Source organism: Tribolium castaneum, chromosome 9 (genome assembly GCF_031307605.1).
Source record: "Tribolium castaneum strain GA2 chromosome 9, icTriCast1.1, whole genome shotgun sequence".
Lineage (NCBI taxonomy): Eukaryota > Metazoa > Arthropoda > Insecta > Coleoptera > Tenebrionidae > Tribolium > Tribolium castaneum.
Genome location: NC_087402.1, coordinates 450,325 through 466,192, shown reverse-complemented (window position 1 = coordinate 466,192; position 15,868 = coordinate 450,325). Strand labels below are relative to the sequence as shown.

The 15,868-nt window shown below is 36.3% G+C and overlaps 4 protein-coding genes across 13 annotated transcripts in view; 2 read left to right on the top strand and 2 right to left on the bottom strand.

Moving 5' to 3' along the window:
• The window catches only part of spri (sprint), a 69,075-nt gene extending 64,651 nt beyond the window's left edge, over positions 1-4,424 (top strand). For 8 of the 9 annotated variants that reach the window (XM_008193322.3, XM_064358804.1, XM_008193323.3 and 5 more), the window contains 5 exons: positions 897-987; positions 1,035-1,504; positions 3,400-3,531; positions 3,586-4,066; positions 4,112-4,424. In XM_008193322.3, coding sequence (XP_008191544.1) covers positions 897-987; positions 1,035-1,504; positions 3,400-3,531; positions 3,586-4,066; positions 4,112-4,236 — 1,299 coding nt within the window. In that variant the 3' untranslated portion in view covers positions 4,237-4,424. The remainder of the gene's footprint in view (positions 1-896; positions 988-1,034; positions 1,505-3,399; positions 3,532-3,585; positions 4,067-4,111) is intronic. The other variant, XM_008193318.3, reaches the window with a different exon arrangement.
• Positions 4,425-4,524: 100 nt separating this feature from the next.
• Positions 4,525-6,353, bottom strand: LOC100141872 (tudor domain-containing protein 3). 2 transcript variants are annotated; one of them, XM_001809343.4, is made up of 7 exons: positions 6,180-6,353; positions 6,045-6,129; positions 5,930-5,995; positions 5,567-5,882; positions 4,842-5,521; positions 4,664-4,793; positions 4,525-4,618 (listed from the first exon to the last, which is right to left on the bottom strand). In XM_001809343.4, exons 1-7 carry the CDS (start codon positions 6,206-6,208, stop codon positions 4,572-4,574), a joined length of 1,353 nt encoding a protein of 450 aa, XP_001809395.1. In that variant the 5' UTR covers positions 6,209-6,353; the 3' UTR covers positions 4,525-4,571. The 2 variants fall into 2 exon arrangements, with proteins under 2 accessions (XP_001809395.1, XP_064214877.1); XM_064358807.1 differs by lacking the exon at positions 5,930-5,995.
• Positions 6,354-6,396: 43 nt separating this feature from the next.
• On the bottom strand, positions 6,397-9,099 carry LOC658115 (nose resistant to fluoxetine protein 6). Its single transcript, XM_008193327.3, has 11 exons — positions 8,871-9,099; positions 8,640-8,809; positions 8,375-8,592; positions 8,058-8,328; positions 7,848-8,008; positions 7,633-7,801; positions 7,402-7,586; positions 7,226-7,355; positions 6,839-7,171; positions 6,681-6,789; positions 6,397-6,630 (listed from the first exon to the last, which is right to left on the bottom strand). The coding sequence occupies exons 1-11, from the start codon at positions 9,064-9,066 to the stop codon at positions 6,563-6,565; spliced, it is 2,010 nt and encodes a 669-aa protein (XP_008191549.2). The 5' UTR covers positions 9,067-9,099; the 3' UTR covers positions 6,397-6,562.
• Positions 9,100-9,416: 317 nt separating this feature from the next.
• Positions 9,417-14,129, top strand: Pld (Phospholipase D). Its single transcript, XM_008193328.3, has 13 exons — positions 9,417-9,569; positions 9,618-9,784; positions 9,830-9,986; positions 10,042-10,248; positions 10,294-10,414; positions 10,463-10,614; positions 10,760-11,040; positions 11,088-11,574; positions 11,625-12,333; positions 12,744-12,955; positions 13,007-13,132; positions 13,182-13,761; positions 13,805-14,129. Exons 1-13 carry the CDS (start codon positions 9,547-9,549, stop codon positions 13,904-13,906), a joined length of 3,324 nt encoding a protein of 1,107 aa, XP_008191550.1. The 5' UTR covers positions 9,417-9,546; the 3' UTR covers positions 13,907-14,129.
• Positions 14,130-15,868: the final 1,739 nt, after the last annotated feature.

Here is a 15,868-nt window from a genome sequence, read left to right as displayed (position 1 = left end):
GCCAGGTCGTTAATGTATAGGAGAAAGATCAAGGGCCCCAGATTGGAACCCTGAGGTACACCGGACGTAGTAATGAACTCATTGGACAAAAAGTTATTGTATCTAACTCGCTGCCGTCGATCAAAAAGATAAGATTTGATGAGAGAAACTAGAGAGTCAGAGAAGCCAAAGGTGTTGAGTTTGCTTAACAATATATAATGGTCGATCTGATCAAAAGCCTTCTGAAAATCTGTATAAATAACATCTACTTGGCTTCTTCTGTTTAGCGCCTCCGAGATAAATTGTGTTAGAGTGGCTAAATTGGTTATCGTAGATCTATTCTCCATGAAGCCATGTTGGTGGGGCGAAATGAGATTTTTCACTGACTTATAAATATAAGAGTAGAGAAATGACTCGAAGATTTTAGAGAAATTGCAGAGAATAGAAATTGGCCGGTAGTTCTCAATTTTATTAGGGTCACCTTTTTTTAAAACTGGGCAGATATGCGTTACTTTCCCAACAGAAGGAAAAGTGGAAGACTCGAGAATCAAATTGAATATATGAAAAAGCGGAGCAGAAAATACATAGGCACAATCCCTTAAAAGAAAACTTGGTATGCCATCGCATCCCGAGGTCATTGAATTTTTAGCTCTCCTTCCGAGATTTTGGGCAGCAGGATGTTATTATTCGTTGTCATATTAGCAGAATAATTATTGTCGAGTGAAACAGTGTATACAGTTTTGAAGTAGTCGGCGAAATTATTGACGATAATACAAGGATCCGAAATAGCTTCCCCGTTGACAAACATAGTAGCAGGAATGCGGGATTTGCCTCGTTTTGTTTGAATAAATGTCCATCATGAGATATAGTATCCTCCATAGATTTAACATATTCCGAATAATTATTATTTGTTACAGACTGATGATTCAATCAACAATCGCCGCAGTACAAAAGTAGCGTCAATCAATCGCTCCAAGAGCTTCAAGGACCGCTTGGACCCCTTGCTCTGTGAGTTTTAGGATTTTTTATGAACAGACAGTGAATGAATTTTTCAGCGGCCCCTCGCTTGCAAGCGCTGCGGAACCGAGAGCAAAGCGGCCCTAAAGCCGTGGGGGCAGCGATCCGAACCTACGCCTTAGAATTAGCTCAAGACAAAAACACCACATTTGCTCAAAACATAGACAACTTCATCGCATGCACGTGCGAGTCGAAGGAAACCAACCCGCAGATAATCATGCGAAATATGCGACAGTTTATGTCAGGGATGAAGAATTATCTAGTGAAGCACGGGGAGAAGGGATTTTACAAGGAGATCGAACGGGAGAGGAGCAAATTGAAATCGACGGAGTTTCTGAATCTCGATGCGATTTTGGAAGGGGTTATGCACAAGTTGGTGGTGAAGCCGCTGAAAGGACACTTGCAAAAGTTGTTTCTTGATCATTATACCAAAACGGGAGCGATAAGACTTTTAGCTGATAATATACAGTTTGCGGCGACGAGACCCATCGCGGAATTGGCAATCAAAGTAAGGGGGTTTCTTATCAGTTTTTCACACATTTTATTAATCCACGAAATTTGACTGCGTAAACAGTTTCCATTTAAAAGAAAATTTTGTTTTTATTTTATTTGTCTTATTGTTTCCGAATCAAAAACTTTGAATTTTTCGACGAAATTATCAGTTTTAATCAACTGGTTTTGAACTATGGATGTGTAAAGTGTTCTGGGAAGTCAAATGGCTTCGAAAAAGAATTCCTTGTAGTTTACACATTATTGACGGTTTAAAGTGTGTAATATGAAAAAAAGTAACAAAATACAGAATAAAAAACAAAAATAAGAAAAGAATTATGTTTCTATCTACCAATAATGTGATTTTTTTCATATTTTTTTTCTACACTTCCATATAATCATATTTAAAAAATAAAAATTTGAAAACAGAAAAAAAGACATTATTGGGAGGCTCTTCTGTTTGTCTACTGATTTTTTGGGAATTTTTTTCAGAAATTTCGAAAAAAATCGCGTAAAATGACACACAGTAAAATCAGATCAATGGCATTCTTTATCTGATTTGTTGATTTTTTCCGTCTGTTAGTGTATCAAGATTTCACAAAAAAAAACCTAAAAATTTGCTTTTAGAACATGTTTAGACATTAAAAAAATTAAAATAACACATTTTTATACCGAAATATTTGCCTTTCCTGCTGTAAAAACTCTCAAAAACACTCTAAAAAGACAAAATAAATTTGTAATTATTGCCTTATTTCAGTGATTTTTCGGTCTGTTTTTGCAATTATCAAGCAAAAATTATGTTTTATTTTATTTTTTGATGAAATTTGAATCAAAAACTGATAAAATCGAGTGAAACAAACCAAATAATATCGATTTTGGTGATTTTTTTGGCAATTTTAACAAAATAAAAAAAATGTAATTGTAAATTATAGCAAAGCATAGAAAACATGCAAAGAGAATATAAATAAAAAGTAATATATTTTTAAAGTAATATGAAAAGTAAATATGTTAAAGAAAAGTTAAAAAAATACAGAATGAAAAACAAAATAGCAAAATAATTATGTATCTCAAAAACTAAGTCAACTAGAAGTTAAATACTTTATTTCTTTCTTCATCAATGTGAATTTTTTCAGAATTTTTCCATTATTCCTTATAATTAAAATTAATCAATTAAAAATATTAACAAAATTAAAATAAAAAAATACAATCTAAATTAGTGTGAACGTCACATTTAAAAATTTTACTTTTCAGCCATAGAGTAAAAGTGCTACTTTTTCTTTTACATTTCGTCAATTTTTATCAATGTTTCCCACACTAAAATGAATAAAAAGCGATCGTTTTTATAGAAAAAAAAAGTATTTTTATTAGACCTGTAAAGGTTTTGAAGAACGAAAAGATCTTGTAAAATATCAAAATGATTAAAATTTTGCACCAACAGTAGCAACGTATTTAAAAAAATCTGTCTTGTGCTTTACCGATGTATCCGAATATGTCATTAAATTTGCGGATAAAATAGTAAATTTTATTCGAAGTAAAAGTGAGTTACATAGCTCACTACGTTCGCTTAAAAAATGTACACCTTACATAATCTATTATTATTATTTTTGTGATTTTTTTCACACAACATTTAAATCTCGCTTAAAATGTAGGTAAATTTGAAAAAAATTACAAGTATAGAGAAAAATGTAAAGTATTTGACAATAAAAGCTGAATTTCGTGTGATTATTAATTTTTGGAATTTAGTTGAAAGATGCTTTCAGTGTATTAGTAAATTTTTTTTTCTAAATAAACTATTCCTCACAGGACAAAAGATTAAAAGTGCTTTCCAACAAAACACTTTAAAAAAAAATTTTTAAACAACACTCACAACAAAAGTTTTTATTTTACTGTTACTAAAGTTTTTAATTTTTTTAGCCGAAAATTACTCTGCCGTCCGAAAGCTCTCTCGCCACGATCTCCCAGTACTTACAACGCCTCCAAAGTGCCGACTCTCCTTTGGAAAAGCTGGAGTACCTCCTAGCCGCAATTGCCACAATTTTCAATTCGGTAATAAAAAAAATCAAAGTGAAAATTTCCCAAAAATTCAAAATTGTGATTTAGGTGAAAACTGGCCAATTGACCGGTTCGGGAAAATCCGTTCAGTTGGGCGCCGACGATTTCCTCCCCCTTTTCGTGTGGGTTTTAGTCAAAACGAATTTCGTCGCAGCTGAAATCGAAGCCGAATACATGTGGGGGTTGCTCCACCCTTCCCTTCTCTCGGGAGAAGGCGGCTATTATTTGACCACGTTATCGTCTGCCGTTCACGTACTTAAAAACTTCAAAGAGAGTTGTGTGGAGAACGTCAAGAGTAATGTAAAGAATGATGTAAGACTGATCGAAAATATTGGGAACGAATTAATGTTTGATTTTCAGTCGGTGTTGAAAGTTGTGGTTCCTGATGAGTTGCACGGCTCGATTTTGACCAAAACGTTGCCGGCGAAGCCACATATGACCACGAAGGATGTGTGCAATATCATCGCCCACAAGGCCAGGATTACAAATCCCCAGGACTATGCCCTTTATAGGGTCACAGACGGAGAAGGTTTGTCTCAGAATTCAAAAGTTCCGAACTTATTTTCTGTTTCAGAAACAATGTTGCTGGATAATGAGTGTCCCCAGGATTTTATCAGCGGGAGCAAACACACGATGTTGGCCTACAAACGAACTGACGCGAAAATTGCTTGGCCTAACCAAGACAAACTGAGTCTCTAGTCATGTACATAAATTTGTGTTTATATCAAAGTGTAACTTGTCAATTTATAACTTTTAATACACGTGTTAATCTTTTTATACATGTAGCGCAGCTGCATCCTTGTTTTATTGTGTCAATAACAAATTTTGTACTTTCTAATTTATTATCTCCTTCTGTACTAAATCATTTCAATAAAAAATATATTCTTGCTTTGCTTTTCATTTATTTTTTCATCAGAAAATAATTTTGGCAACAGAACCACAGAACTTAAAAAAAAAAGAAAATGAATGTTTACGGAAAATAATCACTATTTTTTACGTATTATTTATTAGTAGAAAAACAGTGTGATAATTGACTATTGCCTCCTGTACGTCCTGGTATTCCTCCGAAATTCCATTGGTCCTGAAACAATAAATTGACCCCAAATCGCTGAAACTTCCCACAAACCTGAGTAAGATTTTTTGCTAGTTTCTACTGGAAGACAATCACTTTTCAACACCTCTTCCATATTTCCATACCCTTTAAACTTCACAACACAAGTGTTATCAGTTACGGCAGTTATATTAGCATTATAGTACTAAAAAAATAAAAAATGTACAAGTGTGATTAAAACCAAACAAATTACTTTGCCATCCTCCCAATATTTCGCAACACAATCGTCCCCCACTTTCCACTTTACGTCAGTACTTTCATGCGAATTTTTTTTCTGCGGCCCCAAATTCAAATGCTGTTTGAGACTTCGACTGGCAAATTGCGTATTAATTGCCATTTTCTCGAAATTGTTAGTCAAACCGTTCATTTCATTTTTATGAGCTTGTGGCTCGTTTCTAGGTTTGAAGAAATTATCTTGCTTTGAACCGCCTTTGTATTTATTTTGATTGTGATAAAAAGTGTTGTAATTTTTTTGATTTTGTTGGTTTTTGGGAGGTTCACTGACTTCGTTCGGGGGCAATTTATCCTCGAGAAAATCAAACAGGGACACTCTTTCTAGCGGTTTTTGCGGTTTTTCGTCCATTTCCACTGTTACAGTATTTTTAGTTTTCGGATTTTTTTTGGGGAAATCAGTTTTTTTCGTATTTTTAGGAAATTGTGGCTGGACTTGTGCTGGTTTAGTGCCACCTCCGAATACTTTTTTCACCGCACCTGAAGTAGCCTCAGCTATGGCGTCCTGTCTTTGCAAGTCAAATTTAGTGTTTTCTTTCACTTCTTGGTTTTTATTGTCCAGTGATTTGAATGGTTTGTCTTGAATGTCTGACTGGATTTTGCAACCAAAGTTGACCCAAGCTGGTGGCCCATCACTTGAAGCTTTACGATTTTTAAGTTAAATAAAAAATGTTATTAATTGATTACCATTTTGCCTGTTGTGATTGTGAACACTTTTAGCAATTTCCCACTTTTCGTAAAGCGCCGGGACTTTGCCCCCAAGCAAGGAACAATTATTTGAGTCAAGTAATAAATAACCAGAGGAAATTTTCGCCGAACTTATCAATATTTTAGTGCCTGGAGGGGTTTTGTCACTTATTGAAGGGGTTGGAGAAGTTTCAATTGCCTGAATGTACGTCTCACCATCGGTTAAGACTAGCTTTAACATACGGGGGGCTGCTTGAGACTTCTCGTTTGCCTTAGGGGCTGATATATTACGAATTTTTTGGATTTGAAGTACAACCTAAAGTTAGTCATAAAACACCAAAGCTGGGCTTAAAACAGTCTCACCTGAGAAACATTACTCTTATTAAGTATTTTAGCTAAAACTGGACTACCGATTTCTTTTAAATCAGACTAGAAATAACAAATTAAACAACCGAAAATTTTCGAGTGCAAAACTCACATTGAGCGCATTTTTTAATACTTGAGACTTGTTAGTAACTGTATTACTTTCGGTGATTATCTCCAAGCCTTTTTCGGAGATATTCCTGTAAAAACATGAGTAAGAAACCAAAATAACCTTAGCTAACCTACAAACCAGCCTGGCCCTAGCAAATCACAAGCCATCAGAAATTATGAATTTTCGCAATTTTCACACAACTATACTTAAATGCATAATTCAAAACAGACGAAATCAAACTAATTAACTTATTATTAAAAGAAAACGAACCACTTTTACAAACTGACAGTTGCATCTATCATCAGGTAGGTAACCCGTTAAACAGTTGGACCTCACTTTTGGTAAAAAAAACACAGATTTGTAAATAAATTTAATTTAAACCAATTACAATAATTTTTGTGGTCGACGCACGTTTTTGCACATTCCTCGAAATTTTTTTTCCCAAACATGACGTAGCATATGCAACTTATCAAATTGTATTGTTGGTTACATAATCTTAGTAATAATTTTTTGTACTTGAACTAATTATTTTTTTGTTGCCCATTCTCAATATCTATTGCTTGTTCCTTGACTGGTGTGGGCGTTTTTTCTGAAACACATCACTCAGTAACAATTTACTCGCCCAGTGATAATACTAACTTGGGGCGAAAATAATTTTCTCAATCATCAGAATTGGGGATTCAAATACCAAAGTCCACAAAATCGCTGTAGCTACACTAAACATGTAATCCCCCCAAAATTGGTGAAACTAAAATTATGACAATACTTTTACCAGTTAAGTTTTGGTAAGTTCTTACGCAAAACAAGTCGGAGAAATAACCAGGAGTTCGTTTCTGAGCGGTCATTATTGTTAGTAGAGCCATATGTAGAAGATAAATATTGTAATTTAAACGAATCAAAACCGTGAAAATTTTATGCGAAAGGAAGGAATTAATTAAGCCGCCGTATCCGTTTATACAAAGGATGATTAAAACGCATAAGGCGAGCGACCAAACAACACGGTGTAAAGAATTGAAGAAAGAAGTTTGGAAAAGATCGGTGTGTTTATTGCCTTGAGTCATCGGATAATGAATTATGACTATTGCCACAAGTGTGCCTAAAGCCAATGACCACAAAAACAAAATTTTTGTCTAAAAATTAACACAATACGTTGCGCTATATTTATCATTATTTACGATACTTACCTTCGACAATTTCAAATTTTTGCAAGTCTTGTATTGAAAAACCAAATAGCCACAAGCCATGCCGATTAAATACGGCACACCCCTTACATGTGTGGGGCTATAAAGCAATTCATAGTGTTGATCTTCTTGACTAAAATTGTTAAATTAATTGTGAATTCACTAAAATAAAAACCGACTCGAAAAGTGTCGTCCCGAGCTGTTTTTTCCACGTAATTTCAAAGACATAACTGCAGTTTAAAACGACGAAAACGCCAATCGCAGTTAGGGTTTTTTTGGGCCACCGAACTAAAGGAAATAAAATTAGGGGCGAAAGAAAATACATTTGGGTGTCCACAGCTAGGTACCAAGACTGTCCAACACACTACAATTTTTGTTGGTTCAATATTGTTGTAAATTTTCGTTATCACCTGGTTATGAGGGTAGGCGTAATTTTGGATGTAGAGCAAAGTGGCCCACCAATAATTTTGGCAATCTTTCTGGAACATTTGGTGAACTATTGGCCAAAACGGCCCTTTGCCCATGTAATTGATCAAAGTTGCGGTAAATAACACTGCCATGGCCAGAGATGGTGTTAATCTAGCGCTTTGTGTTTGATTTTTTATTTCATGGGTGAAATAGTTACCGTAAGATTCGGTGCAAGTAAAACATGGGTATTGAGAATTTGGCCCCTTTTGCCTCACTTTTCAGAAAAAGATAAACGAGCAACAAGCCACTGATGACAAAAAACGTGTCCACTGCGACCGAACATGCGATAATCAAACAATTAGCTTTGAAATTTTTCCACTAAAAAATTTTTTTTCAAGTAAATTTTTTTAACCGTTCAAAAAAAAACCTCTTCCATGTCCAGTGAGTTGATTACAGGGACGTAAAACGAGTATTGGAACCCATGTCCCAACACAATCCACATCAAACTAATGACGCGCAAACCGTTCAAACAATTCAAGTTGCCTTCGGCCGTTTTGGTCGACAATAATTTTTTACCATTCGTTAGCATTGAAAACGCAACGTGAATGTTTGGCTTCTTGTCCGTAACATACTGATAGACGAAAAAATCGTACAAAGTACTCGCCACAACAATCACACCGAAGAGTGAAAAAATCACACTGAAATAGCAAACACTGAAAAAAAATCCCACAAAGGAAACACTACATTGCCACAACTGCTCCCGCTGTGATTGGTTTAGCCTCCCCATCGTCACAATAATCCTCAACAAATGTAAAATGCAGCGGAAATTTTAGCCGATTTTCAAAAACGTTGCTCAAATTTTGCAAATCGTTCACACGGCAAACTCTAGGAACGCACAAACCTAGCGAAAACCGGCCTTGGATGTACAACTCTTCTTCTTGATCTTCCCTTGCCGTTTCGGCCTGAAATAAACGTGCAAACCCGGGCCAAAATATCGTAATTGTCTCACTTTGAATTTTGAAAAATAGTCTTTTAAGTATTTTGGCGCGAATTCGGGATGGGCTTGGAACAAAGCCGAGCAGTATTTCCCCGGAATTCGCAAACACTCGTCGTAATTGCCCACGTGCATTATATTGCCCATGAAAATGCCAGCTTGGGGCTTTGCGCTCGCATCAAGCACTTTTTGTGAAAAAATTAAACGATAAGAGATTTTTTTGTAGAAGAAATTATTGCTACTTACTGTCGCGGGCCCACGTTTCGTTCTGAAGGCTGGAAAAGAGGCGCAAAAGCTGCGTATTGCACTCATTGGGCTCAAGTTTTGATAAAAATTCTAACACGTCCTCATAATATTGAGCGAAATTTAAAAAATCTGGGATAGATTGGGCATTAATTGTGTTCAGAGACACCAAAAAAAGTGTGAAAAACTGTTTCAACATCGTGATAAAACTGTGCTTAATTTTACAAAGAAATTAATTATCTTAACAATCAGTGTAATTCCTTCACAAATAGTGTGCAATAAAAGTTGGAATAAATAAATAAAAGGGGCCATAAATTTAAATACTTAAATTGTATAGTGTGTTGCCTGGATTTAGGCGCCAATTAAGCGATCTCTTCAGATCCCATTTCCCCGATTACTCAATATAATTTCTTAGGATGAATTACATCAGACCCATACTATTTAATTAAACCCAGCCCCATGTCCCTGCTTTTGTAACCGTTTCAGTTACGCCACTTCCCTCCACCCAACAACTCCACAAAGTAAGTCAGGAAAACTTGTTTACAATATTTAATTTTTGGCCACAAGTGTGTAAATAGAGGTTATGATGATAATTTGTTTCGTTTAAATACTTAAAAATTGCGATTTCATTATTTGTGTGCGATAAGATAAGAACATAACTTTGTCTATTATTTGTAAAATGTCAACAGAGAATATCATTAGGTGGTTACCACATGGTTATTTCATTTTTGCATAGTTTATTTTTTTTAGAATGGAGGAAGAGGAATCAGGTGAATGCAACAATGAGCTGTCTTTGACTAGACCGAGTCTGGGAGGCTCCGAGTATGACGATGAGCTGGGAATCCCCGAATCCCTCATTATCGTGGATGTGGGGGATGGCCCTGTTGTCATAGAGCACTCAGATGAGGAAATTGAAGGTGGGTAAGTCAGTTTCCTGCCCATTTTAATTCATTGATTTGAAGATGACGTCTTCGACGGTTTGCCCTTTTCTTCAATTCACAAACCGCCAATCAAATTCAAGTCTTTCCGACGAAATGTCTTCATCCCGTCCCTTGATATTTCAGTAACCATCAAAGACTACGAACGCAACTTAACAACGCACATGCTTAATCCTAACTTGTAAGTCAGGTGGGCAATAACAACAATCAAAAGTTTAATTGTCGCCAACGCACAGATATACCATTTCCCTAGTCCATGGCACTTTCAACTGGCAAATCAAAAAACGCTACAAACAAATCCAGCACTTGCACCAACAGTTAATTCTATTCAGGGCTGGTTTAAACATCCCATTTCCCAGCAAAACGCACAAAAGGAAACGCAAAAGTTTCAAAATGAACGTCCCGGAAGCTGGACGCGGCAAACGAAAAGCGGCGCTTCCAAGGCAATTATTTTCCCCCATTTCGATTTGGTTTTAACCGTTTTGTAGGTTTCCCAAAAAACCGGAGATTCTGGTACCGTATGAAAAACTATGCGATCGGATCAAGCAGCTTGAAAATTACCTCAATAACTTGCTCTCTATTAATATTTATCGCAACCATCCTGCCACTGTAATTAACTTCTCTAGTGGTTTAAAATAGAACTGATTTTATTTTTAGATCGAATTTTTGGAAGTTTCGCATCTATCGTTCGTCCAAGGTTTGGGTATTAAAGGTAAGGAAGGAGTGGTCAAAAAACGGACAGGAAGCACGCAGCCGGGACAAGCGGGGTGCAATTGTTGCGGGCTCATCAGGTGCATGTTCTGCATAAGGTGATTAATTGTGCTCTCTGGTCAATGATTTCATTATTGCATTAAAATACAAATAGTAAAAAAATACTCTAAAGATAGACAAAAATCTAGAAGAGAGAGAAAAGAAACAAAAAACTGATTTTTTTAAGTTAAAGTTGTATTTTAGATGTCAGCACTTGTGCAAGGACATTTTGTGCGCGCGCTGGAACGAGCGCTGGTTTTTCATCAAAGACACCTGTTTCGGCTACATTAACCCTGATGATGGCATGATCAAATGCGTCATTTTATTCGACCAAGGTTTCGAGGTGGCGTCCGGTTTGTACTCCATCGGTTTACAGACCGGTTTCCAAATCCAAACATTGAGTCGCCAAATCGCGTTTAAATGTTGGACGAGGAGGAAAAGTCGGGAGTGGGTGGAGGCACTCAAAGAGGTGGCCTCGGGGACTGGTTAGTGTTTTGTTTTGCGAAAAAATCGGTTATAACCGCATTTCCAGCCCGGGAATTCACACAAGCCAACCAACACCGCTCTTTTGCACCTTTAAGGACCACAATTGCGGCGTGTTGGTTCGTAGATGGCGCTAGTTACATGTCGGCGGTTGCTGACGCTATTGAAAATGCAAAGGAGGAGGTTTTTATCACTGATTGGTGGTTGAGTCCGGAGATTTATATGAAACGGCCAGCGATTAGTGGCGATTATTGGAGGTTGGATAAGTTGTTGCAAAGGAAGGCTGCGAGTGGTGTTCGGATTTTTGTGCTACTTTACAAGGAAGTGGAGTTGGCGTTGGGATTAAACAGTTACTATAGTAAGCAAACTCTCGCGGAATTATCGGAAAATATCAAAGTTTTGCGACACCCGGACCATGCCCGTGTTGGGGTTTTTCTGTGGGCACATCATGAAAAAATGGTCGTTGTGGACCAAAGTTACGCGTTTGTTGGCGGCATTGATTTGTGCTATGGACGCTGGGATGACGCCAAACACAGGTAAATTACTAACAGTGTTGCCAAAGACATTCTTTTAATTTCCTTGAAAGATTGACAGATCTTGGAAGCATAACACCATCAATTGACGTTTCAACGTTGAAAAAGAAAACATCAAGTGTGCCAGGAGGCGACGCGATTTACCCAATCCCTATCCCGATTTACAAACAAACGCCAATCCCGGTTGTAACCGAACCGGAAGCACCCGAACCTTGCCCCCTCCCTCAACTAGAACCTGGCGACACTCTTTTAATACCAACTGTTAAACTCAAATGTAACACTCCTGACATGGAGCGCAAAAACGTAATAGACACAATCAAAAACACGGTTAAAACAAAAGGAAAAGATCTCATCTCATTGGTTTACACTCCTCATGAAGATAGCGTCGAGAAAACAGAGGAAGAGAAAAAACCACAAACACAGGACGAGTTTTTGGAAACTTTGAACGGATCATCGAAATTGTGGGTTGGGAAGGATTATGTCAATTTTATTGTTAAGGATTTTAATAATTTGGATTCGCCGTTTGATGATTTTATCGATCGGGTGACCACACCTCGGATGCCGTGGCATGATGTGGGGGTTTGTGTTCAGGGGGCTGCCGCTAGAGACGTCTCGAGACATTTTATCCAACGGTGGAATGCCACCAAGTTGGAGAAAGCCAAGTCGAATAAATGCTATCCTTATTTATTGCCGAAAAGTTACGACGATTTTAAAACTTTGCCGATTGTGTTCCCGAACGAAGTTAGCAACGTTTCATGCCAGGTAAAGACATACAGTGTTGCCAACGACAATTCTCGCTTGGATTCCACTTTGCCGTTTCTCAAAATTCTTAATTTGTTTAGAATTCTGCCAGATTATTTTTTAGCATTATTTCTACTCTTCTCTAATCATTTGATAAATCCATCTTCAGATCATTAGATTCTTTTGTAAATTATATTCTCTAGTTTCATCTAGAATTCTTCTAGATTATTATTTGGAATTGCCTTAGAGATGGAATATAGCAGCAGAAACTATAAAAATTATATCACTTGTGTTTTCCTAAATTAATTAATAAAAACATAATTCTAATTCCAAAATGTAAAAAGTTTGCAACACTGATAAAGTGATCCAGTGAGCATTTCAGTTGATCACTTTGTATTTCGACGCCCCCTAGTTGTGTTTGTCTTACGCAGGTCCTCCGAAGTGTTAGTACATGGTCTTGTGGTTTTTTAGAACCAGATACAGTCGAGCAAAGCATTCACGAGGCCTATATTGACACTATTAACAAAGCCCAGCATTATATTTACATAGAAAATCAGTTTTTCATCTCACTGCCGTACACCAATCCAAACACAAGGAACCAAATAGCCGAAGCGCTTTACAAACGAATTGTCCGAGCTTTCAAGTTTGTTATTCTTAAATACAGTTGTGCAATTAAACCACTCAATTATTCCAGAGCCAAAGAAGTGTTCCGTGTCTTTGTTGTTATGCCGCTGTTGCCTGGCTTTGAGGGTGAAGTTGGGGGGCCCACAGGCACCTCCCTGCATGCCATAACACACTGGAATTATTGCTCAATCTCGCAGTGCGTTTTTTCCAAGTTAATTGTGTCAAAGTCACGCGGTTTTTTGTAGAGGTAAAGATGCGATTTTGAGTCGGTTACAAGAGGCAGGGATTGAGGATCCGAGCGATTTTATTTCGTTCTACGGTTTGAGAAATCATGCGACTTTAAACTGTGAGCCAATCACTGAATTGATTTACGTCCACTCCAAGTTAATGATAGTCGATGATAAAACTGTGATTTGTGGCTCGGCTAATATTAACGATCGCTCTCTAATCGGTAAAAGAGATTCGGAAATTGCCGTTTTGATCGAAGATGAGGCCTTCGATGATGGCGTGATGAACGGAAAGAAGTTCCCATGCGGAAAATTCGCAGGGGGTTTACGTAAATATTTATTCAAGGAACATTTAGGTTTGTTGGGGAAGGAGCACGAAATGATCGATTTTGACATAACCGATCCAATCTCGGATTATTTCTATAAAGAAGTTTGGTACAAAACGGCCAGTTTGAATACAGAGTTTTACGAAAAAGTCTTCCACTGTATTCCAACAGACAGGGTGAAAAATTTCGCCGATTTGAAGAAAAATCAAGAGGAGAAGCCCCTGTATAGCAACGAGATTTCGCGGGCTGAAAAAATGTTGGAGAGTATTCAGGTGAGTTTTTTAAACGAATAAATAGGTTTTGACTGGTGTTTAGGGTCACCTTGTACTCTTGCCTTTACATTTCCTGAGTCAGGAAAGCCTGACTCCTGCCGCTAGTTCAGTAGAAGGGATGATGCCAACGTCCTTGTGGACTTAAAACTGATATTACGACCGTCCATAAACAGGTGCTACAATTTTTAGCCAACAGCATTTCCACAAAGTGACTTAAATGTGTGCGCAAATAACAAAGCTTCCAAAGATATTATTTATTGTGTCAGTCGTTGTTTTAATTTGTTACAACTTTTACAGTATTATACATTTTTAGAAACCATGTTCGCATTTACTCTGTTTATGTCAGCTAATTACAGTTATTTATCTAAGTTGGCTCGTTTAAATCATTTACCTTCACTGTTTACAAATTACCGATCAGGTAGGTAAAGCAATGTTTTCTCCAAATAAATAGGATATTTTATAACTTGTCTAGTAGATTTGAATGCTGAGACTGAATCGTTCAGAGCGTAACCGATACGATTCAGTGCGCATCCCACTTAATTGTTATCCACAAAAAGAAAACAATTTCATATCAGGAAATTAGCCACATTTAATTTGAAGCACTGACTGGGTTTTTAAACCAATCAGATTTGCAACATTGATTTACTGCGATCGTTTAATTGAAATTATTATCAATTACAATTTATGCAATTAATTAGCGATTAATAATTTATTTGTTATTTGTCAACTCTCACTAATATCGCAACTGTAAAGCGGGAGCGCGGCCTTGACCTTCTTATCACTTGTTACCTGATTTCATTTTTTTATTTCTAAAATATTAAAAGATAAAGATTCATATTTGCTAATTTTTGTTCAGTTTCAAGGTCTCACGTTTAATTAAAATTTTGTTTAACATTTTATACTTGTGAATATTTTCCATACGAAAACATACGTAAGTCATTTCCGGTCTGGTCTGTGAATCTTTATAAATTTTATCTCGTCTGAACGTTATTAAAGTTAAGGTCATTTCCGGTGGAACGTAACAGGGAACGAACTTTTTCCAACACATTTTATAAAAAACGTCTCTAAACTCTACCGTTTGTTACTATTTTCTTCCAAGATTATTGCAAACAACTACAGGTTTTGCCGTAATCGGTATTTCAAAAGTGAAAATTTCTACGTTTTTCTCAGAACCGCCGTAAATTACCTATCGAATGTGGTTTCAGATTTTTATATCTCGAAAATTAAAAGTCCTAGGGCAAAACTCACATTACATTTAGGTTTTTCAAAAAATTTAAAATTTTGTTTTTTTTTCCTAAAATTTTAGTAGTCAACTAACATTTACCTTGAAAAAATCAAAATAATAATTTTTAACCGCGCTCTAACGGACTCTTTTATGCCTTTACAACCCTCTAGAGTTCGTAAAAGTTCGGTTTTTTCAATTTTTGACGCGATTTTGGTCGATTCCGGTACCCGTAACATTTATCGAGCAATAACTCCGGAACTATTAGAGATAACCCTATTAAATTTAATATCGTTGGAAAGCTCTTTTAATTATCTATCTTTTTTAAAAAAGACTATTGTTCTCCGACTAATAGTTTTCGAGCAAATTGCGGATAAAAGTAAAACTAGGTAAAATTTAAAAAAATTCATAACTGAAAAACTATTGGGAATTTGGCAATTTTCTCGATGCCAATCGATTCCCCGGATCATTTTGCATAGGTAAGTATAAAAATAGTTCCACTTTTTCGAATAGTTTAGCCGTAATTGAGTAAATAAAAAAATTAAAAAATAGTTAACACCCCCCCCCTGCAAAGTGGACAATTTAAAAAAATTCATAACTAAAAAACTGTTGGGAATTTGACAATTTTCTTGATACTAATCAATTCTCCGGATCATTTTGCATAGGTAAGGATAAAAATAGTTACACTTTTTCGAATAGTTTAGCCGTAATTGAGAAAATAAAAAAATTAAAAAATAGTTAACACCCCTCCCTGCAAAGTGGCCAATTTAAAAAAATTCATAACTGAAAAACTATTGGGAATTTGGCAATTTTCTTGATGCCAATCGATTCCCCGGATCATTCTACATAGCTTTACATCAAAATAGTTCCATTTTTTCGAATAGT